General features: G+C 35.2%; 1 protein-coding gene across 1 annotated transcript; it reads right to left on the bottom strand.

Moving 5' to 3' along the window:
* Nucleotides 1–7,829: 7,829 nt before the first annotated feature.
* On the bottom strand, nucleotides 7,830–8,790 carry LOC140510071 (telomeric repeat-binding factor 2-like). The gene has a single exon (XM_072618378.1). The coding sequence runs from the start codon at nucleotides 8,484–8,486 to the stop codon at nucleotides 8,073–8,075; it is 414 nt and encodes a 137-aa protein (XP_072474479.1). The 5' UTR covers nucleotides 8,487–8,790; the 3' UTR covers nucleotides 7,830–8,072.
* Nucleotides 8,791–25,539: the final 16,749 nt, after the last annotated feature.

Genomic DNA, 25,539 nt, shown 5'->3' with positions numbered 1-25,539 from the left:
AGTATTCCATCACAATCATAAATGTTTAGTAGAATTCACTTTTGCACCCAGATGACCCTGAAAATTTTTTCTTAGGGAGTTCATTGATGGCTTGTTTGATTTATTTTTCTGAGATGAGGTTTTTAGGTATTCTGTTTCTTGATTTTGTAGTCTAGGTAATATTTATTGTCTTAAATATTCATTGATTTCACTATGATTATCACCTTTATTGATCTATAATATTTCCTGATGATTTATTTAATTTCTTCTTCTTTGGTGAACATTTAACCCTTTTCATTTATTTTTTCTGGATAGTTGACTTTCTTCTTTCTTTTTAGAAAAAAAAACAAATTAATCAATGGCTTATCTATCCTATTGATTTTTTTGTCATAAAAGTAGGTCTTAGTTTTATTAATTAGCTCAATAGTGTTTTCTTTCAGTTTTATTACTCTCACCTTTGATTTTCCAAATTTCCATTTTGGTTCTCAATTGGGAATTTTTAATTTGTTGTTTTTCTAGGTTTTTTTTTTGGTTGAATGCCCAACTCATTGATCTCCTCTTTCTTTATTTTATTGATGTAAGACTTTAGAGAAATAAATTTTCTCCTATTTACTGCTCTGGCTGCATTCCATAAATTTTTGGATGCTCATTGTTGTCATTCTCTCTAATGAAATGATTGATTGTTTCTATGATTTCTTCTTTGACTCACTTATTCTTTAAGATTTATTTAGTTTCAACTTAATTTTAATCATCTTCACACTGACCTTTGTTGAATGTATGTTTTATTGGATTAAAATCTGAAAAGAATACATTTAATATCTCTGCTATTCTACATTTGATTTTTCAGTTTTCATGCACTAATAAATGGTCAGTTTTTGTGTAGGTGACATGTGCTGCTGAGAAAGAGTATATTCTTTTCTCTTCCTATTCAGTTTTCTCCAAGGGCATGTCATATGTAACATTTCTGATATCCTATTCACCACTTTAGTTTTGTTGTTGTTTATTTATTTTGGTTTTATTCACCAAGTTTTGACAGAGGATAATTGAGGCCCCACTAATACAGTTTTACTGTATATTTCTTCTTATAATTAATTTAAATTTTAAGAATTTGAATGCTTGACTTCTGGGAGCCAAGATGGAAGAGTAAGCATTAAATCACCACAACTCCTTCATATTCATCTCCAAACAATTATAAAATAACTTCCCAAAACATATATTGGAACAGCAGAACCAGCAAAAAGATGTGGTGAAATAGTCTTTTAGAGTGAGAAACTTGGAAGATTTCCAGGAAGATCTGCTTACTAAGGTAAAAGCAGAGCACATGCCAGGACAGGAAGCAACCCAGCAAGCCAGTATCAATCCCAACCTGAGCAAATCAGCAGGAGATCCTGAATTCCAGTGTAGTGGAACAGGCAAACACCAAACTAGTACCCCCCCCCCACATGCTTACTCATACCCAGGGGAACTTATAGACACCAGCTACGATAACCACCAAATGCTTCAGTATAGCCCTAATCAAACAAGCCTCCTCTAGCAACCAGACCTCCAAGTGCTTCAACACAACCTGGACCAAACAGGGAGACTACAATCCTACTGATGCTTAAGCAAGCAGGCAGTGACTAGCACTGGACCCTACCATGTTTTATGTGCAGCCCCAGGGAAACACATAAACACATCACCATCCTCAGTATATGTCAGCAACCAGCACCAGGACCCCAGCTCAAAAGCAGCTAATTTGTCAGACTTCCACAGCCTCCAGCAGTGCCAGTCACCCACTACCCCAGCACCTCATCACAGTACTAGACATGAGGATCCTGAAGTCAACATCAGTACAGCACCAGGTAAATAGCCAAGGCCTCAAGTCCCTGGCATAAGAAGCCAGAGACAGTGCCCCTGTCATGCTGGGGATGAGAGATCAAATTTAAAAGAAAAGAAAAAAAGCCAAAAAAGATGAGCAAAAAGCAACCAAAAATTCTGACCATAGAAAGTTATTATGGTGACAGGGAAGACCAAGACATACACTCAATGTGAAAACATCTATGGGTAAAATCCAAAACAAAAACAGGAAGTAGTCTTGAGTCCAGAAAGAATTCATAGAAATGCTCATAAAGGAGTTTAAAAATCATATGAGAGGTAGAAGAAAAATTGGGGAAAAAATGAAAGCAAGGCAAAGGAATTATGAAAAAAAAAAGAATCAACAGTTAGGAAAAAGAAAACAACTATTTAAGAAGTAGAATTTGCCAAATAGAAAAGGAGATACAAAAATCCATTGAAGAAAACAACTCCTTAAAAAGGTATAATTGACCAAATGGAAAAGGAAATAGAAAAGCTAATGGAGGAAAACAACTCCTTAGAAGTTAGAATTGAGAAAGTAGAAGCTAATGACTCTATGAGACACTGAAAATCAATCAAACAAATGCAAAAAATAGAAGAAAATATAAAATACTTCATTTTAAAAAAAGCAACTGACCTGGAAAATAGATCCAGGAGAGACAATATCAGAATCATTAACTACCTGAAAGCCATAATTATGGATGGAAAGTATCTTTCAAGAAATTATCAAGAAAACCTGCCCTGATATCCTGGAATCAGAGAATAAAATAGTCATTGAAAAAGTCCACTGATCACCTTAGGAAAAAGCTCACAAAATAAAAACTACAAGGAACATCATAACAAAATTTCAGAAGTATCAGGTCAAGAGTAGTGGGTGACTGGCAGTCTTGGAGGCTATAGGGGTCTGGAAGCTTTCCTGGTGTTGAGCCAGGATACTGGTGCTGGTGTCTGGCATGTGCTAAGGACAGTGGGATTCTCTGGGGCTACAGTAAAATGGGTGGTAGTCTGACCACTGGAGACTACCTATTTGCCCAGGGCTATGCTGACGCATGTGGATGGGGCATAACGTTAGCAGCTACTTGTTTGTTTAGGCACCCACAGGGTTGGAGTCTACCTGTTTTCCCTAGCCTCTGATGTTCACTTTTCAGTAATGTCACAAATCAAATTCCTGTTAGGAAGTGGGTTGGGCTAAAGGATCTTAGTCATCCCTTGGAACTCAGAGAGTCTGTGAATCCAGGATTCTAAGTATTAGAAACTACTTCCAAGATAGAAAAGCTTTGAGCAAGAGCTGAAAGGTGAACTATAAAATGCTTGTTATCTTGAATGGTTCATCATCAAAATTCAGGCATGAAGTAATCACTAAATAAACTGTCTTATTATAGTGAAGTTGGATTATAATCAGTGTTAGTAGCAGGCACATCCACAGTGAAGATAAAAGGAACCCTTAAAGTATTAAATTTATTGCTGCTTTTGCTATTATGGATTAAAACAATAGTTAATAAGGGAATGAATGGTCTAGGACATAGAAATTTTGACATTACAATAATTTCCCATTATGGAAACTCTATGCACTGTTGTGAATGAGATAGTCACCTATCACTTTTATTCTTAGAGTTACCTTGGACACTGAGAGTCTACATGATTTGCCCATATCATATAGCTAATAGCTGTTAGAGGCAGCACTTGAAAACTATGCTTCTTGAATCAAAAACTAATTTCCATCCATTATACTAGCTTGCCTATGAGCAAAATAAGTGTAATAAACACTGTAATCATGAGCAAACTGCAGGCTACTTGTTGGAACAGTAACAGCCAATTCTCCAGTGTAACACTGGACAGTTCTTGTTACATTGGGCAAGAGTTCATACCACATCTTGGTGAGAAAGAAAAAAAAAACTAGAGCTGACCAACTGCTATAGAACTTCTGGAAGCTAATCTTCCATAAAGATGGTATGTCATTGAGAGTTATGTAACAAAAATAGTATCATTTTATAATAGTCAAATACAGTAAATTTTTAACACTTAAAAAATCTGAAAATACCTTGTAGATCCTTTCTTCACCAGCTGAGAAAGGAGTTCCAGGCTTTGGTTGTTCTTTTAAAGCATCCTATTCCTTATATATTATTTCTATTCCAACAGTCCCTGAAAATAGAATGATTATGAAACATATGCACTGGCAGATGCCCTCACCAGATTGTTCCATTTTCATAATTCTCCTCATAGAAAAGAATTATAGATCCACATAGACTATGGTTATCCCGAGATAAAAGATTTAATCATGCTGCGTTTTGACCAAGAGGTTGTTGCAATGAGTCCTTACTTCTCTCTCACGTTTTCTTTTCCATCTAGGTGTATGTGATGATGGAGAAGAGAATGATTCCCCAAGGGCCACACATTCTTGACATATTCATATGGTTGCCATATTCATAGGGTTGCTACATTGCTAAGTTTAACTGAAGTGAACTTAATTAGGCTTCTCATGGAAAATCCAGAAAGAGTAGGTGGCAAACAGTAGAATCATTATCTTATTAAAAGGCATGGATCTGCAAAACTGGGCTATTGATGGGTTAGAATAACCAAGGAAAATCTTGGGATGTAGTGTCATAGTATATACCAAACTAGATAGTACTTGGACATCAGGGAGTCTGACTAATACTGATGCAACGCTGATCCAGAAGAGGTGGACATAAAGAAACAAGAAGTTAAGACAAAGTATTGGTAAAAAAAAAAATAGGGAATATACAGGAATCATCATATTATTATGTTTATTGAAATTGTAGTCAATCAAGCAACCCATAAGTCAATAAAAAGTAATAACCTCCTTCTATGTGCCAAGTACTATAACGGGCATTGGACATCCATTGATATAAGTGGAATAGCCCCTATTCAGAAACTTAGATTTTATAGGGAGTAAACAACAAAGAATTAGATTCTAGCCAAGTATTGAATAAATTAATAAATGAATCAATGAAAATGCACTCATTAAGCTCTTATCATGTACAAAGTATTTTGTTCCTCATAGGAATACAAATGAAAGAGCTATACAGTCCCTGCTCTCAAAAAGCTCACATTCAAATAGGCAATATATAATAAGTTTCAGCTGCAGGACAGATGAAAAGGCCTAGTAATCCAGAGTGCAGGATAAAAAGGAATGACAACATACCTTTTCAGTGTCATTTCTTTTGATAAAACTTATCAATTTTTTATGTTGAACTGTTTGGAACCCCCAAGGACTTTGGTATCAAGAACTTTCATTTCTGATTTCTCCAGTAGCTTCAGTTGCTCAGAAGATGGGGATTAAATTTGACAATATTAAATTGACTCATTGCTATGAAGGAATCTTCTCCAAATGTTGCAGCAGACTTTTGAGTAAAACGCTAGTGGGACTTGCAGGCCCTTACTACATCTTTGTGGACAGTTCATAAGGAGGTGTGTCCAGAAAGGCAAGAGGAAGTTGCCAGATTGCTTTTGTGTAAGGGTTGCTATGTTGGATGATGGCTATGGAGTTATGCTGGCCATTCAGTGGTCTGACAGGCACTGGCATTCTTGGGATATAGCTGTGTAGTTCTGCATTATCTCTGCTGTGATCTAAATGCTTGGTGTTCTAGGTGGTGGCAGTGTTTTTGAAGGTGGCATCTGATCTATTAGGGAGTTTGATGAAGGCCTAGGAGAAATCAGATGAGTGTGTCAAATCCAGATAAATTTGGCACAGCAGCAGAAGCAAACATGAGGCACCAACTACAGGAGAACTTTGAATATCAAACAGACTCCTTTTTTTTAAAGTTGACCTTGTATAATCTCCCTTCTGGGTTTGTGGGAAATCAGCCCAGGACTGAGAGGGGAAACAACTAATTAATATCTATAAGCATGAATCTTTCTGAGCTGGTAATGAAAGTTACAAGTGTTAATGTGCTATACATGGTCATATCTATTTATATATCTATCCACATATGCATACACAGATACATACATATATATATACATACATATGTACATGTTTGTATATATATATACATACACATTTTTATACCTATGTATATATGCATATACCCTTCTAAACACTGACTTTCAGTGGGAAGGGCGTCTCATCTGACTGAGAGGAGAGTGTGCTTCAGCCCCAGCCCAAGAGCAAGAGTATAAAGGGAAGATCTTTAGAGGAGTGAGGGAATAGGTTAAAAGGGGAATATAGAAGAGTGTTTAGATGAACTGGGTTGGGAAGAATAAGGAAGGAATTCTTGGGAGGAAACAGGTAAAAGGTGTCAAGGAGTCATTTTCTTCCTTAAGATTCTGGGTCTCCTTTTCTAATTCATAGACTTTTTTCAAAATCTTATTTTTCTTGGAATGTTCCTCTTTTCCTTTTCAGTATTTTCCTCAGTCTCTCTCATTTGATTTTTAACATCTTTTTAAAAGTTTTTCAATGAATTCTTTTTTGGGTAGGGGGCCGTTTACCATAATTCTTTGGGGCGGAAGACAGTTTCTTTGCTTCAATATCCTCCTCTGAAAATGAACCAAGGTCTTATCTATTCCCATAACAGCTCTCTATGGTTAGATTCTTTTTTCTTTGCCTGTGCATTTTGTTTTGTAAAAGTGTAGTTTTTGTAACAACCTCTTGTCCTGGAGGGGATGGAGGATGGTGCCTCTGCCCTCAAATTGTCTTCAAGTTCTCCTCTCTGATCTTGAACTCAAAGCAAGACCTCCAAACTCCTATAAGTGCCCACAGCCAGTGGCATCCCCAGTCCACTGCTTCTGCACTCACCAGGCATGTGCTGGTTCCTTCTCACCTCAGCTGCCACTCTCCACAGCATAGCTGAGTCTGGTGTTCCTAGTTAGCAAAGGTTCCCTTGATCTTTCCCTGTTTGACACTTATCTCCCCTCTCAGTCCCAGAGTAAAAATTCTGGTGACTAGCCTCCCAACCCAGCTAACCCCTGGACTTGCAGCTTGTTGTTTAAGAGGTGCTTAACCTGGAGGTATTTACTTTTCTAGGGGAGGAAACCTCTTCTGGGGATTTTTATTCAAATCTTCTTGATTGTCTCAGGAAGACCTCTGTTCTGCCCCTTCTCTTATTTATTTTCACTATTCTATGTTTGCCCTGAGGCATTATTTCAACTCTTTTGTGGAAGAAAATCTTGAGAGCTTGAAATTTTGTGACCCACTCCGCCATCTTCTCAGAATCCTCTCCAAACACTTTTTTTTTTTTTTGACATCTAAAGTTTTATGTCACCAACATTCTGGGGAAAATGGTACTCAATGAATAAAGTTCAGGAGGAGAATTCACTTTCAAAAAGAACTACCTTTAAGAAAGCTTTCAAAGACAAGGTGGGATTTGAACATTGTTTTGAAGGTTGGTCAGTTTTGCTTTTTTTTTTTTTTTTTTTTTGCCCATGTGCAAAGTTTTGGATTCCAAAGATGGAGTGTTCAGTCCAGTTAGAGAGAACAGCATGAGCAAAAACATAGACTCCTGAAAGGATTGATATGTTCCAGAGAAGGTGATGAAGTCAAGTTTAGCAGCAATAAAGGGTGAGTACAGCGCCATGGGAGGTACTCAAGAGGGAAAGGCATGTGGGGCAAACTGTAAAAGTCATTGGATGCCAAGCTAGGTTGATAAGGCATTGCTTAGCACTCACTATTTGCTGAAAGATTAAAAGCCTCAAATATAGACAATGAGCGAGAGATTACAAGAGTTCTCTTTTTTGGGATAAAGAAATGTAACATAGTTTCCTTAAAATAAATGGCTTTGAAATTAAACAGTCTGTAATGAACAGCCTCAGCTAGCTCACAAAAATGGAACCAACGAGAAATCAGCTGGGAAATGCTTCCATTGTCCCTCCTGCCCTTGGATGCCTCCCAGGCTCCCTAGATGGGTAAGAGTCCTCATTTCTGAGTTTTGCTCTAGCTTCGGTTTAATACCAAATATTTTATGACTTAGTTTAACTGAACTGCTTCATTTATTAAAGCGATAACTGCACTAGGACAACCAACCAACCAACCAATGATGGCAAAGACCATCTTTGTGCTTAAGACGCTTCTTCCTAGGAAGGGTCTGATTGTGCAGCTTCTGGACTGTGGAGTTGGAGGCTGAAGACACAGTGGTGTCTTGGGAGGAGTCCCAGCTGTCACTCTTCTCACTGCCTTGGTTGTCATGCTCCAAAACCAGTCTGCCTATTTTGATACTCTTATTCTTGGACTGCAGTTCAGAATTATCTGTAGACTTTGAGGGAGAACTTTCATCTTGTCTCTGTGTCTTGTTTTTGAGGGCTGCTTAAAGAGACACTGGACTGGGAACTATAACATTCTTCTGGTCCAATTTAGTGAAAGGCGCTTCAGGGTCTTGTGAATCAGAAAGGCTCTTAAAAGCTCTCTTCAGAGTCAAAATCCCAAACGTGGAAGGAGTTTCAGGTAACTCTCTCCTGGACTCTTTGAGTGGTTTCTCCACAGGCTCCAGGGCCAGCTGTTCGTCTTCCTTCATATTCCCAGGACCTTCACCCACAGTAGCAACAGCATTAGCTGTGGCACTGGCAGGGGGATCCGGAGCCATGGTGGTCACAGCAGACAGGTTAGCTGTGGCAGCAGCAGCAGGAGCAGACAATGAAGAAGATGAGGATGATGAAGACGATGGCTCAGATTTCAAAGCCCTCTTTGCAATCGTGAGGAGATAAGGTTCGGGCTCATCCATGTGGCTCTCCAGGAATCACAACATGTTCTGCTGGAAGGTCTCATAGGAAAAGTTCTGAATCACTGGATGCGTGATATTCTCTTCACGGACAATGCCCAGGAGATTATTTTTCAATTTCTGAGTTGTAGGATCCTTGGTCGTATGCTTTTTCAAAATTGTTGAAATCTTTTCAAATTCTTTATTTTTGATACAAATGATGACAGCAGCCTCCTTGACTAGTTTTCTACCACTGTTCTGTGAGAGTAAACTACGTTTTAATGGTCTCCAGAACGCAGAGAGATGGAGAGACATGAAAAGAGCCAGATCAATAATTTCATAGATATAGGGTACTGCCAGTGAGCTGCTAATTTAGATCTATAACTGTTTTGAAACCATCAGTCTTAAAGAGTTGTCTGAAGCATTGTGTGTGTGTTCATCCTTCGTTGCTGAAGAAGACCATGCCATTAGAGAAAAGATGACGTGACTCGCACTTGACTTTGTTTTGAGTGGCTGTGCAAGTCACCAGCCTCACTGCTCCTCCATAGCCATCTGAATGAAGTGACCAGATATTCATCAAGGTGACTGGAGATGACCCAAGCTGATGCAGTTGGGGTTAAGTGACTTGCCCAAGGTCACACAGCTAGGGAGTGTCCAGTGTCTGAGGCAAAATTTGAACTCAGGTCCTCCTGACTCCTGCACTGGTGCTCTATCCACTGCACCCCCTAGCTGCCCCTGAAGCATTGAGAGCTGCCCTTGTTATTATGAAGATCTCCATTCAGACATTACCTCTCTCATAAACTAGCTTTGTAACTCTAATTCCCTTAATCTCTCAGTACCTAACCCAGATTTTCTAAATTCTGTCTACAGAATTCAAGGATCCAAATTTTCTTTCTGCTTATTTGTTAGTCTGTTTATATCAATAACTGAATAGGTAACCTTTTATTTTGTTGTCTTATTCTTTTGGTCAACAAAACCAACTAGTGAATCGTTTACTACTAATATGATATTGGGAAAGTCACTTAAAATTGCTGAACCAGTTTCCTCATCTAGAAATAAGAAGGTTGAATTAGGAGGTTTCTGAGTTAAAGAAATAATCAAAGAGATAGGAAGGCAGAGAATCAGAGATAGATGATAGATAGAAAGACAGACAGATAGATAGGTAGATAGATGATTGATAGATAGATAGAATTATAAATATATATATATATGTGAGTGTAGTTTGGGGTTGAGCAAGTAAGAATAATTGAAGTATAGAATCTTAGGGCTAAAAGAGCCCTGAGAGATTATCTAGGCTGATTTTCCCCTTTAGAATTCTTGACATATGGGAACCCACCTGCTACTTAAACACATCAGCTGACAGCAAACACATTCCATGAATAGATAGTTCAATTAAATCTACTTATTTTGAGCTTAAAAATTCACTTTTATAAGATAGATTCCTAAATTTTCCCCCTTCCTCCCTCTCCGCAAAATGATATGCAATCTGGTAGAGGCTACGCATGTACAATCATATTACACATATTCCCACATTGGTCATGTTGGGAAAGAAGAATCAGAACAAAAGAAAAAAAACATAACAAAGGAAAAACAGCAAAAAAGAGAAAATAGTATGCCTCGATCTGCATTCAGACTATTGTTCTTTCTCTGGATGTGCATAGTATTTTCCATCATGAGTCTTTTGGAATTGCCTTAGATCATTGCACTGCTGAGAAAAGCATAATCTGTATCAAAGTTACTGTTACTTTGTACCATGTTCTCCTAGTTCTGTTCACTTCACTCAGCATCAGTTTATGCAAGTCTTTCCAGGGTTTTTTGAAATCTATGCTCATCATTTTCCTTTTATGGAACAATAGAATTCCATTACATCCATATACCATGAATTGTTCAGCTATTCCCCAATGGATGTGCATCCCCTCAATTTCTAATTCTTGACATCACAAAAAGAGCTGCTACAAATATTTTTGTATATGTGGGTCCTTTTGTTCTTTTTGTGATCTCATTGTAATGCTGGATCAAAGAGTATGCATAGTTTTATAACCCTTTGGGCATAATTACAAATTGTTCTGCAGAATGGTGGAATTATTTCACAATTCCACTAACAATGCATTAGTGTTTCAGTTTTCCTACATCACCTCCAACATTCATCATTTTCCTGTTTTGTCATATTATCCAATCTGATAGGTGTGATGTGGTATCTCAGAGTTGTTTTAATTGGCATTTCTCTAAACAACAGTGATTTAGAGCAATTTTATATGACTATAGATAGCTTTAATTTCTTCATTTCAAAATTGCCTGTTCATATCCTTTGACCATTTGGAGAATGCCTCAAGCTGTTTTCTTTTTAATATGGAACCAAACATCCTATAACTTTCTCCCACTGATCCTAGTTATGCTCTCTGCAACTACATGGATTAAGTCATCTTTTTCTTCTAAATTGCTTCAAATAAATGAAGAAGCTAATCATTTTCTAAAGAAATGAGGCCCTTGTTTGTGGTCCTATTGTAGCACAGAGGTAGTATGGACTTCTTAAAGGATACTCAAGAAGATGGTGGAGTAACAGTACAGACTTTCTAGAGCACTCCTAACAACCCCAGCCAAATACCTATATAAAATGACTCTGGGGGTTCAGAGCCAAGATGGCACATTAGAAGGACAGACTGGGAAAAGCTGTCCCCCCACAGACCATAACCTTGTAAAAATGATTCTAAACAAATTCTAGAACAGTAGAAGCCAAAAAACGACAAAGAAAAAGAAATTTCCAGTCCAAGACAGCTGAGAAGGCCAACAAGAAAGGTCTATCACACTGGGCTCAGAGTGGAGCACAGCCTACAAAGTGCAGCCCAGCCTTGGTTGCAGTGTGTGGCAGGGACAGGACTGGCAAAGGCTTCAGGGATCAAAATCCTGGGCAGCAGCTGTGGTTCCCAGATTCCTTAATCCACAAATAGCAAAGATAGCTTCAAAGGTCACTGAGAAAGCTCTTTCACCTGGGTGAGAAGGGAGCAGAGTCCTGCCCTAGCCACAGTGCAAGGCAGCACCAGGCAGCAGAAACTCCATTTTTGGAGCCCTTGGCCTAAAGATCCTAGGGGAATTGAGCTGCTGATCTGAATCTCAGTCCTGACTGGCTGTCCTAGGGTGAGGAGGAGCACTATCTGGTGGAAGCTCTGGAGAGGGAATTCTACTCGCAGATCCTGGGCAGAAAAGTTTGTGGTTACTGCCAGACCAGAGCACAGGTGAGGAGAAAAGTAAACTCCTCTCCCTTGATTGTGTCACCTTGGAGAACCTCAGAAATTACAGGTTCCTAGTCCTCCACTTGAGAAAAGACTCAAAAGTCAAGTAACTGGCTGGGAAAATGTCCATAAAAAATGTAAAAAAGTAAGACTATAGGAGATTACTTTCTTGGTGAATAGGTATTTTCATTCATCCTTTCAGACAAGGAAGAACAATGTATAACATGAGAGGAAGACATAAAATTCAAGATTTCTGCATCCAAAACTTCCGAAATAAATATGCAATGGTCTCAGACCATAGAAGGGCTCAAAAAGGATTTTGAAAATCAAATAAGGGAAATAGAGCAAAAATTGGGAAGAGAAATGAGAGTGATGCAAGAAAATCATAAAAAAACAATGCAACTGTTTGTTAAAGGAGACCCAAGAAATTCTTAAGGTAATAACACTTTAAAAAATAGACTAACCCAAATGGCAAAAGAGATCCAAAAATCCAATGAGGAGAAGAATTCTCTAAAAAGCAGAATTGGTCAGATAGAAAAGGAGATCCAAAAGCTCACTGAAGAAAATAATTCCTTAAAGGTTAGAATGGAGAAGATGGAACCTAATGACTTTATGAAAAATTAACAAATTATAAAACAAAACTAAAGGAATGAAAAATAGCAGACAACATGAAATATCTCATTGGAAAAACAACTGACCTAGAAAATAGATCCAGAAGAGACAATTTAAAAATTAAGGGACCACCTGAAAGCCATGATCAAAAAAAGAGCCTAGACATCATCTTTCACAAAATTATCAAGGAAAATTGCCCTGACATTCTAGAACCAGAGGGTAAAATAAATATTGAAAGAATCCACTGATCACCTCCTGAAAGAGATCTCAAAAGGAAAACTCCTATGACAGTTGCATCCAAATTCCAGAATTCCCAGGTCAAGGAGAAAATATTGCAAGCAGTCAGAAAGAAAAAATTTGGGTATTGTGAAAACACAATAAGGATAACATAAGATCTAGCAGCTTCTACATTAAGGGATCGAAGGGCTTGGAATATGATATTTCAGAAGTCAAAGGAACTAGGATTAAAACGAAGAATCACCTACCCAGAAAAACTGAGTATAATACTTCAGGGGAAAAAGTGGTCATTCAATGAAATCGAGGACTTTCAAGCATTCTTGATGAAAAGACCAGAGCTGAACAGAAAATTTGACTTTCAAACCCAAGAATCAAGAAGAGCATGAAAAGATAAACAGGAAAGAAAAATCATAAGGGACTTACTAAAGTTCAACTCTTTACATTCATACATGGAAAGATAATATTTGTAAGTCTTGAAACTTTTCTCAGTATTTGGGTAGTTGGAGAGATTATACACACACAAATATATATATATGCATATATATATGTGTATGCATATATATATGCATATATATGTATATGTAAACAGTGGGCACAGGGTAAATTGAATAGGAAGGGAAGATATCTAAAAAGTAAAATTAACAGATGATAGAGGAATATATGGGGAGGAGAAAGGGAGAAATGAAATGGGGCAAATTATCACTCATGAAAGAGACAAGAAAAAACTTTTTCAATGGAGAGGAAAAGGGAGAAGATGAGAAGGAAAAAGTGAACCTTACTCTCATCACATTTGGCTTAAGGACAGAATAACATGCACATTCAATTTGGAATGAAAATCTATCTTGTACTACTGGAAAGTAGGGGAGAAGGGGAGAAGTGGGGTGTGTGGGGGGATGATAGAAGGGAGGGAAAATGGGAGAGGGGGATAATTAGATGTAAACATTTTTGGGAAGGGGCAAGATCAAAAGAGAGATTAGAATAAATGGGGGCAGGATAGGATGGAGAGAAATATAGTTCATCTTACACAACATGACTTTTATGGAAGTCTTTCGCATAACTACACATGTATAACCTATATTGAATTGCTTGCCTTCTCAGTATGGATGGGTGAGGAGGGAGGGAGGAAAAGAAGTTGGAATTCAAAGTTTTAAAAGTGAATGTTAAAAATTGTTTTTACATGCAACTGGGAAATAAGAAATACAGGCAATGGGGTATAGAAATATATCTTGCCCTATAAGAAAGCAAAGCAGATGCAGATAAGGGAAGGGAGGGGTGTGATAGAAAGGAGGACAGATTGAGGGAAGGGGTAATTAGAACACATGTTTTCTTGGGGTGGAGGGAGGGGAAAGAAACAGAGAAAATTTGTAACTCAAAATCTTGTGGAAATGAAACTAAAAATAAATAAATCATTTTTTAAAAAATTTAAAAAGAGAATGGAAAGGACTACTGCTTAGACTAAACAAACTCATTATAAGATGTGACAAATAATAGGCAAAATTGCTGAAAAAACAAAAATGGATACTCAAGTTTTCTCAATCCTACCAAACCTGATGGCCTTCAAATATTATCTTGATAAGAAAATTACTTTCTGTCATCCAAATACCATATTAAATGACTTAGGTTGCCTCATCACCATTTGGATGGAGAGTGATGTTTTTTTTTTCTTTTTCATTACAGTAATTCTCAAAGATTATCTGATATTTAAGAGAATCACACAATCTCAGAATTATGAAGAACATTAAAGACTGCTCAGTCTGACTTATACCTAAACATGAATCTTCACTTCCAATTAAAGTGAAAAACGAGATGTTTTCTATATACTTCTAGCTAGGGGAATTCAATTATGTCTTGAAATAGAGTACTGGCCATTCCATTTTTGGATAGCTCTATTTGTTAATAATTTTTTTCCCTCCTCATCAAGCTAAATTTTGCCTCTATAAGACTGCCACTTGTTAATTCTATTTCTGACACTTGGGACCCCAACAAATAAATGATTTTTTAGAGCTTTTCAAATACTTTTATGCTCTACCAAATTTTGTCTTCTTTGTATTCCGCTTCCTCCTTTTGCCAGTTGGCCTAATATATTATAAACTTGAAGAGTTTTGGGTTGCTGATCATTCTCACCTTGTTACTCTTCAGATTGCTATCATCCTTCTTAAGATGTGGATGACAGAAGCCATTGCAAACTTCTAGATGTCTCACCAGGGACAAAATAAATGATCCTATCAACCCCTTATTTCTGGAAACTATGCTTCTCTTATGATAGTCTAAGTTGGTAATAGCTTTCATTAAGCTGCCAACTCTTGTTGACCTTCCAGTCAATCAACAAGCATTTATGTTAGAGGTGCAAGAAGGAAGTTCCCTTTAAAACCTATGAATGGAAAACAGTTCTTGAGAGTTTGTGTGATTGAAGACTCATAGTAGTTAAAATGAATAATTTGATTACATAGATTTTAATAAGTGCAGTTAAAATTAGAAAGAAAACACACAATTAGTGAAAAATATATAGTTGCTTCTTTTGTTTTTTAATGAGAGCATAATTTCTATGATATACATGGAACAGATAGAAATTTATAAGAATTAAAGCCATTCTCTAATTGTTCCAGGCATTTTTGATTATAAAAAGTCAATGCATTTTCACAAAGAAAACATTTAAACTATCAACAATCATATTTAAAAATGCTTTATATCATTAACAATTAAATCAACTCTGATGTTCCACATCATACTTATCATAGTGATAAACATGGAAATATGAAAAAAGATATTGACAAATAGGACAAGATTGAAAAATTATAATTGTTGGAGATGGGGAGATGAAGGAAAATAATCACCTGAATGCACTGTTAGTAGAGTTATGAGTTGCTCCAGTCATTCTTAAAAGTAATTTGAACTATGACCAATAATTTACTAACCTTACATACCCTTTGACTCATTAATGCCACTACTAAGCTTATCAACCAAATAGATAAAGAAAGAAGAAAAATACCTGTATTCAAAAAAGTATTTATGGCAGCTGAAGGGATGTCCATTGTTGAAGAATGGCTGTAATACAATGATATATGAATAAAATGAAATGATATTTTATTGTAAGAAATGATGAAAGGGGCAGTTTTAGAAAATCTTGGTCAGATTTGTATAAACTGACACAGAATTAAAGGATCAGAACCAAGAGAGAAAATTATACAGAACCAATTACAGCCTAAAGACAAATCTATTTGAAAGACTTCAGAATCCTAATCAATGCAATGACTAACCATATTTCCAGAGCACTTATGAGGAAACAGGTATCCACTGCCCAACAGAGAAGTAATAGGCTCAAGGTACAGAATTAAACATATATTTTTTGGACATCATCAGTGCAGGCATTTGTTTTGCTTGGTCATGCACATTTGTTACAAAGATTCTCTTTTTCTTTTTTCTTCAATTGAGAGGAGGAAGCGAGGAGAGAAAATAAGTTTTTGTTAATTGAGAAAAATAAAATAAAAGTAAAGTCACAATTTCAAGAAATGAATACATAATCATATATTGTCTGTTACCTCCCAAGCTTTATGCTAGGCATTAGTGATACAAAAAAGTAAATGAAACAATTCTTGCCTTTAAGAAATTTACTTGCATATAAAAAAAAGTATATGCAAAATAAAAATATGTAAAGTAAATACAAGGTAACTTGGAGAAAAGAGATAAAATGGTGGAGAGTAAATCTAGAAAGGTCTCATGAAAGAGAAATAGTTGAGCTGAGCATTGAATGAAATTAGGCATTTTAACAGGAGAGGTGAGAAGGAGCACATTAAAGTCTGTGCAGAGGCAGAAATAGAGAAGATGGAAGGTTGTGCCTGAAGAATAGTAAATAGTCCAATCTGATTGTATAGAAAAGTGTGGGAAGGGAATTAATATATAATGAATGACACCAGGACCAAGAAGTAAAGGGATTTAAATGCAAAACAGTAGAGAGTTTTTGATTCTACAGGTAATAGGGAGCTACTGAAGTTTATTAAATTGGGAAATGATGTGGTCACATTTCTGTAGTAACTATGCAATATTCACAGTGCCTCCAGTGGCCACGAATATGACAGCGCAATTCTAAATCATGAAATATAATGGGATGGCAATCAAATTAGGATCTTTTCCTCTTTTTGTTTCAGTTAAAATGCCTCTGATTGAATAATATGATTAAAGATTTTCCCCACCTATTCACAGGCCTGCCCACTGAGGGAACCTTGTATAGGGGTGTTGTTTTGTAAGAGGGTTTCAAGTACTTTTTGTTTATTTCTATTGAGGCACTAGGTCAGAGGATTATGCTCTCTGGCTCTGAAAAGTGTATAAATCCTCTGAGGGTGAGGCTTTACTTTGGGGTTTAGTTTTTGGAAAAAGGTCTGTGTGTCAGATGGGAGTCTGGGAAGCAGCTAAACAGCCCTTCCCCTTACCCGCCCCCCAACTTTGAGAAACCCAGATGTTTCCTCCCTCGTAAAGATGCATGTATATTAATAGTCAGACATTTTGGAAGCATGTCTATTGACTTTTGATTTCTCTGTATTTTCTCTGAAGTTCAAGGTGTTGACTTTTTCCCCTGAACTAAGTGAATGATGCATGTACTTGATTAAAGTGATTGTTAGCCCCTCAAAATTTGCCTTTCCTTTTATGGATGCAGATCTAAGAACTTGGGATAGCAGGCTCCCCTGTGTATGTTGGGGTGCTTACTGATACATACAACAGACTCTCCACATAGAAGACAGAGCCACAACATTTATTCAGACACCAAAATGCCAAATCCATCATAGTAACAAAAATCTATACACAAAAACAATGACAGAGAACAACACTATCCCCAAGCCTTCACTGCTGGGCTTCTCACAAGCCAGGTTCATTAAACAAATCGCAAGCAGGTTCCCTTAAACAAAATCACAAAGAAGCTCTTTCACTCACACTAGCCAGCTCCCTACTTTCTTGCATCCTTCCTAGCTCTGTCTTCTCTCTGATCAACTTCCTCTAATCTCTGCTCAAGCTCTGCCTCTTCCTGTTCCATCTTTTCTGTTCTGCTCCTTCAGCAAATTCCTTCCACCACAGGCTTCATGTAACTCAGACTTCCATGTGACTCAGGCAGGTCACAGAGGACTATTAATGAATGGGAAAAGTCTTGTCATTTAAATTACCAATACAATATCTTCTTTAGAAATATCACTTTAGGAGATGATTAGAAAGGAACCAAGGTAAGAGACATTGGGACACAGTGGAGAAAATTCAACATTTCACTAGGTATATTGGATGAAGGAGAATAAGAAGTCAAGAATGGCCCTAAGATTGTGAATCATGGTGACTGGAAGAATGGTGGTAATCCAAAAAGAAATAGGGAAAAAATTAAAAGGGAGTTAGTGTTGTGGGAAAGATAATGAATTCTGTTTTAACCTTGACTGTTCAGAGAAGTTGATGGTCCACTGAAATCCTGAGGGTTGTGATCTATTTCCAGTAGAAGCAGTATAAAGACTGATGAACTATTATTGGAATACTGAAATACTGAAAGAGTAACTCCTCTCCAGACCCTATTCTCATTTATTTTCTCCTTTTGGCTAAACTTCACTGATTGCTCCAGTATATTCCTGTATGCCAAGGTTTCTATACATATGCTAATTTGTCAATGTCCTTCTTACAATGCTGTACCCATGAATGGAAGTCATACTCTAGGGTATTGCCTGGTCAGTAGTTCTATCATCTCCTTTGACTAGGATTTTGCACATGCAATTTTTTTTTTTTAATATAGTATCTGACTGCTCTGTTTGATCATATTGGCTTATGGTGAACTTTGGATCAACTCAAATGCTTAGCTCAATTTCTATTCTAATAACACTGTGACAGATCTCCTATTATCTGAATTTTGTTCAGTTGTTATTTATCACCTAAATGTAAAAATTGCTATTTTTCACTGCTGAATTTTAATCTTAATTTTGGTCCATCATTTCAACCTGGTGAGATGTTTTTTGACTCAACTCTTTTATTTAACACCTTAGAAAACCATTACAAGTGAACTGAAATTTGATACATAATATCTCTGCCATAATTGGTAAAAATGTGGTACAGGACTAGGTTTATGTCATGCTGATCTTTCCCTTCCTCAGATTAAATTCAATTTATCAATTAAAGTTTTAAAATGATGTCTGATAATATGCACTGACTTTATCACCTGTCATTTATCCATCTTATCTGCAAAATAAGATGGTTTTCTAAATGCTTTCTGAAACAAACCATACACATACATGCATACATAAATACACACACACACACACACATATATATACATACATAGACACATATATATACAAATACACTATTTCCATAATGCATTAATAGGATAAATATTTTAAAAAATGAAAAAGTTTGGCCTTCTTTTTCTTTATTAGACCATGCTAATATCTAATGACCATAAATTTCTTGGTGAAATATCTATGACCAATTTAAAAATTCATTTTGGAGTTAACTCCTTTTTCAAAGTGTAGTTAAAATTATAAGTGAAATAAAAAGAACAGGAAAAGAAATTGGAAAAGAAATAAGAGTTTTAAAGGAGAGACTTTGACAGATAATTAACAATATAGCCGAAGGGGGTACAAAATTTTACCCAAAGAACAGAATACTTGAAAATTAGAATAATAAAAGTTAAGTACTCTATAAAAACAAGAACAATTAAAAACAAAGTCAAAAGATTGAAAAGAATGAAAAGTAAGACACCTCAAATTCAAAGCAAGTGACCTAAAAAAAGAGAATAAGGTTCAAAAAGAGACAATCTAAGAATTATTGGACCATCAAAAAAATTGGGACCAAAATTTGAAAAAAAAAAGAGCTTACACATCATGTTTTAAGAAATCTTAAAAAAAAAAAAAAAAAAAAAACATTGTTCAGTAAACAGGAAAAAGTGAAAACTGAATGAATCATTGCATTACCTCCTGAAAGAAAGCCTAAAATTAAAAATCACAGGACTATCGGAGTCAAAATCTAGAGTTAACAAAGAGAAAGAAAATTACTCTAAGCAATTATAAAGAATTTAAATAGTGAGGAGCTACAGTCAAGATCAGATAAGATTTACCAGGTACCACTATAAAAGAGCAGAGAACACAAAAAAGGTATTCCAGAGGGAAATATGTCATATACATATATATGTGTATATATATATATGTATATATATGTATATGTATATATACATATACATATATATACATATATATATACACATATATATGTGTGTGTGTTATAGATATATGTGTTATATATAGATGATTTACAATAAAAAATAACTTACCCAAAAAAACTGAATATGGTGAAAAATTAAACCTGTAATGAGTGGCTTTCTATGCATTTCTGATGACAAAAATAATGCTAACTAAAAATTTTGAAATACCAATATGTGAACAAAGAGCAGAACCAGGAGAAAATCATCTCTCTCTCCCTCTCTCTCTCTCTCTCTCTCTCTCTCTCTCTCTCTCTCTCTCTCTCTCTCTGTCTATCTATCTATCTCTCTATCTCTATGTCTGTAGATAGGTATGGATTTAGATGCATATATATACAAATATGTTTGTATACAGTAGATATATGTATGTGTACATATACATATTTGTTTATATACACAGTACTCATACATACATGTACATATATTGATGTGAGTATATACATACACACATACACGTATATACACACATATGCTTACATGCATATATGTTATATACATACACATATACACATTTTATATTATGTTATGCAATATTATGAAACATTATGTTATAGTATATGGTTAAAAAAAGAATAATTTTGAAAGAATCAAGAATTTTCATCAATCATAATTCCAGAGGGCTGGTAATTTAGAATGCTGACATTTTGTAAAGGCATCTAGATAGTGCAGCACTACACCTAGAGTCAGGTAGACCTCAGTTCAAATCTAGCCTCAGACACTTGCTAACTAGCTATGTGACTTTGAGCAATCACTTGTCCTTTTTATGCCAGTTTCCACAAATATAAAATAGATATAATAATAAGCACCTACCTTCTTGGATTGTTGTGGGAGTCAAATGACATAATATTTATAAAAGTGGCTCATATTACAGAATACTTAAATAGCTTTATCTTAGAAAGAGAGCCATGAACTAACTCCTTAAGGAAAAAAAATCCCCATGTCCTGATGAATTCTACCAAACATTTAAACAGCAATTAGTCCCATTACTATCTGAACTATTTGGAAATCTTTGTGAAGGAGTCCTACCAAATTCCTTTTATGACACAAATATGGTGCTGTTATCTAAATCAGAAAAAAGCACAGAGACCAGTTTCCCTAATGAATACCAATATAAATTTTTTAGATAGAATACTAACAATGAGATTACAACAATGTATAACAAAGATTGTACACAATGACTAACTGGAATTTGTACCAGCAATGCAGGGCTAGTTCAATATTGGGGAAATTATCAACCTAGTTGACCATGTCAATAACAAAACCAATAGAAATTGTCTGGTTATCTCAATGGATTCAGAAAAAGGACCTGATAAACACAAAATTCATTGACATTAAAATATTAGACTATTTAAGAATAATTGGAACTTTACTTGAAATAAGAAATATCTATCTAAACTTTCAAAAAGAACATTTCTAATGGAAGTAAGGAAGAAGCCTTCACAATATGATCGGGGTCAAGCAAGAATGACCATTGCCATCATCATTATGTAATGTTATATGAAAAATGCTAGCTACAGTTAGAAGAGGAGAAAAAGAAATTGAAAGAATTAGGATAGGTAAATACGAGACAAAATCATCATTTTTTGCAGATAATATGATGGTATACTTAAAGAATCCTAGAGAATCAACTAAAATATCTACTTGAAATAATTACCAACTTTACTAAAGTTGTAGGATGTAAAATAAACCTACATAAACCCTCAGCATTTCTATATATTACTAACAAAGCCAAGTTACAAAAGATAAAGAAACTCCATTTAAAATAATTGTAGACAATATAGAATATTTGGGAGCCAACCTGCTAAGACAAGAACAGGAACTACGTAGACACAATTAAAAATAGCTTTCACACAAAATAGTATTTCACGCAAATACCCATCTACTGTTTGATAAAACCAAAGGCTCCTTCTTCTGATATAAGAAATCAGTATTTGACAAAATTTGCTGGGAAAACTGGAAAATAGTACAGGAGAAATTAGGTATGGACCAACATCTTGCACTATATACCAAGATAAGGTAAAAATAGCTACATAAGGGGCAATTTGATGATATGGTGAATAGAGAACTGGCATTGGAGTCAGAAGGACCTGAATTCAAATCTGACCTTAGACATTTACTAGCTGTGTGACCAGGGGTAAATCGCTTAACCCTCACTGTCTCCAAAAAACACACACACACAAAAGAATAAAAACATGATTTAGACATGAAGTGTTATACCATAAGCAAATTAGGAGAGCAAGGCATAGTTTACTCATCAGATCTACGGAGAAGAAAAGAATTTATGACGAAACGAGAGAGTGAGCATCATGAAACACAAAATAGATAATTTAAATTGCATTAATTTAAAAAAGTTTTTGCACAAATAAAGCCAATCCAGTCAAGATTAGAAGGAAAGCAGAAAGCTGGGAAACAATTTTATAGTCATTGTCTCTGACAAAGGCATCTTATATAAAACATATAGAGAACTGAATCAAATTTATAAGAAGAAAAGTCATTCCCAGTTGATAAATGGTCAAAGGATAGGAAAAGGTAATTTTCAGATGAAGAAATTAAATCCATCTATAGTCATGTAGAAAGGCTCTAAATCACTATTGATTAGAGAAATGCAAATCAAAACAGCCATGAGATATCATATCACACCTATCAGATTGGCTAATATAGGAAAACAGAAAGATGATGAATATTGGAGAAGATGTGGGAAAATTGGAACACTAATGCATTGTTGGTGAAGTGTGAACTTATCCAATCATTCTGGAGAGCAATTTGGAACTATACTCAAGGGTTATAGAACTGTGCATATCCTTTGACCCACCAATACCAGAGCAAGGACTATCCCAGAGATCATAAAAGGGGAAAAAGGATCCATACGTACAAAAATATTTATAGCAGCTCTTTTTACAGTGTAAAAGAATTGAAAATTGAGATGATACCCATTAAATAAGGAATGACTGAACAAGTTATGGTATATGAATGCAGTGCAATACTACTGTGCTATAAGAAATGAGGAGCAGATGGATTTCAGAAAAACTTGGAAAGACTTATACAACTGATACTGAGTGAAGTCAGTGGAACCAGAAAAACATTATACACAGTAGTAGCAATGCTGTGTGATGATCTAACTTTGGTAGACTGCCCTTCTCAGCAATAAAATTATCTAAGCTATTTCCAAAAAACACATGATGGAAAATGCTATAAATATAAATTAAAATTATAAATTTTAAATATAATATAAATGAATGTATATTCAGAGAATGAACTATGGAGTCTAAAGGCAAATTGAAGCATACTATTTTCCTTTTTTTCCCTCATAAATTTGCCCTTTTGTTCTGATTTTTCTTTCACAACATGATTAATGTGGAAATATGTTTAATATGAATATGTAGCCTATATACATCCAATAGCTTACTGTCTTAGGGAGGTAGAAGAGGAAGAGAGAGGGAAAACAAAATGGAACTCAAAATCTTGTAAAAGTGAAAATTAAAAAATGTCTTTACATGTAATTGGAAAAAATGAAATACTATTTGGTGGAAGAGTCCTAGAAAATAAAATAAGTAGTTGAAATAATTAACAAATTTAGCAAAGTTGAAGGATATAAAATAAACACACTTAACACTGAGCATTCCTATATATTGGCCACAAAGTCTAGCAGCAAGAAATTGAATATGAAATTCCATTTAAAATAACTAGACAATATAAAATACTTGGAAGTCTACCTGCCAAGAGAAACCCATGAATGACATTAGTGCAATTATAAAACACTTCTAACACAAATAATGTCATATCTAAACAACTAGAAAATATCTATTGCTTATGAGTAGGGTGAACCAATATAATAAAAATGAAATTCTACCTAAATTAATCTACTTATTCAATTCCATACCAAACAAAGAACCAAAAAATATTTTATATAACTAGAAAAAAATAAGAAAATTCATCTAGAAGAATAAAAGTTCAAGAATATCAAAGGAAACAATAAAAAAATGTGATGGTGATCAATCCATGTCAAATTTCAAACTGTGTTATAAAGCAGTAATCATTGAAACAATATGGTACTGGCTAAGATATAGAGTTGTGGATCAGTGGAATAGATTTGGCAGACTATACATTCTAATAAGTGATCATAGTAATCTGTGTTTGACAAATCCAACAATACAAGCTTTTGGGACAAAAACTTGTTATTTGACAAAAAGTGTTTGGAAAACTGGAATATGGTATGACATAAATTGGGTTTATACCACCATCTCACAGTGTATACCAATAAAAGTATAATGGGTATATGATTTAGATATAAAGGGTAACACCACAAGCAGATTAGGAGAGCATCAGATAGTTTACCTCTCGCATCTATGGATAAGGAAAATATTTAGGACCAGATAAAAACAGAGAGCAATATGAAATGTAAAATGGATAATTCTGATTATATAAATTTTTTAGAGTACACAAACAAAACCAATGTCACCAAAATTAAAAAGGGAAGAAGAAAGCTTGGGAAAATTACAGAAAGTACCTCTGATAAAGGCCTCATTTCTCAGATATATAGAGAAGTGCGTCAAATTTATAAGAATACATCATTCCCCAATTGATAAATGGTTAAATAATATGAATAGTCAGTTTTCAGATGAAGAAATCACAACTATCTATAGTCATATTTTTAAAAATGCTCTAAATCTCTATGTGTGTGTGTGTGTGTGTGTGTGTGTGTGTGTGTGTGTGTGTGTGTGTGTGTGTGAAAAATAAATTCGCTTCTTGGATGGTGCAGCAGACAGAAGATTGGATTGAACAAGGGTCTCAGGAGAACCAGATTTCCAAATAGCTGTAGCTGTATCTTTTAATGGATTCAATATAAATCTACGTCCATTTATAGATATGTAAAAGATCAGTGGAATCAGTGGAAAATCAATGGAAAAATGTGCAGGCCATCAATTTCAGCCCTCTTTAGGCAATTTTTCTCCCTCATTTTTCTAATCCAGTCACATAAAGAGTAAAAATAATATATGATGATATTTTTGTTTATTTAGATTTTTCTTCATCAAGTACCACACATATGAACAGGTTGACTTTTATCTTGAATTGATGAATAAAGTATGCAGTCTTAAATATAAATGCCATACCAAAGAATACCCAAGAATTAGTTAGATCTGGGTTTACCTCCCAAAACCACACTTAGCAACTAAATGACATTACATAAATAATTCTGCTTTTTTATGCCTATTTTTTTCTTCTACAAAAGCTAGGAGAGTAACATATTTCTTTTTAAAATCCATTTAATATTAATATTTAATATTCCATTTCCCCCAATTGCATTAAAAATAATTTTAAACAACCTTACTCTGTCTCTACCACCACCTCATTGAGAAGTCAAATGATTTGATATAGGTTATACATTTGTAATCATGAAAAATATATTTCCGTATTTGTCATGTTGGGAAAGAAAATATAGACAAAAAAAGAAACACTATCAAGAAAAATAAAGTGAAAAGAGTATGCTTCGTTCTGTATTCAGACACCATCAATTCTTTCTCTGGAATTGGACAGCATTTTTCATCATTAAATCCTTCAGTTTTCTTTGATCACTTTACTGCTGAGAATAGCTTGTCATTCACACCTGATCATCTTATACTCTTACTGTTATTTTGTACATAGTACATTTCGCTTTGCATCATCTCATATGTCTTTCCAAGATTTTCTGAGAGCATCCTGCTCATCATTTCTTATAGTAAAATGGTATTCAATAGTAATCATATACCACAGTTTGTTCAGCTATTCCCCAATTCATGGGCAT

This window comes from Notamacropus eugenii, chromosome 6 (genome assembly GCF_028372415.1).
Source record: "Notamacropus eugenii isolate mMacEug1 chromosome 6, mMacEug1.pri_v2, whole genome shotgun sequence".
NCBI lineage: Eukaryota > Metazoa > Chordata > Mammalia > Diprotodontia > Macropodidae > Notamacropus > Notamacropus eugenii.
Note: the sequence above shows the minus strand (reverse complement) of the source record. Positions and strands in the feature narration are given on the sequence as shown.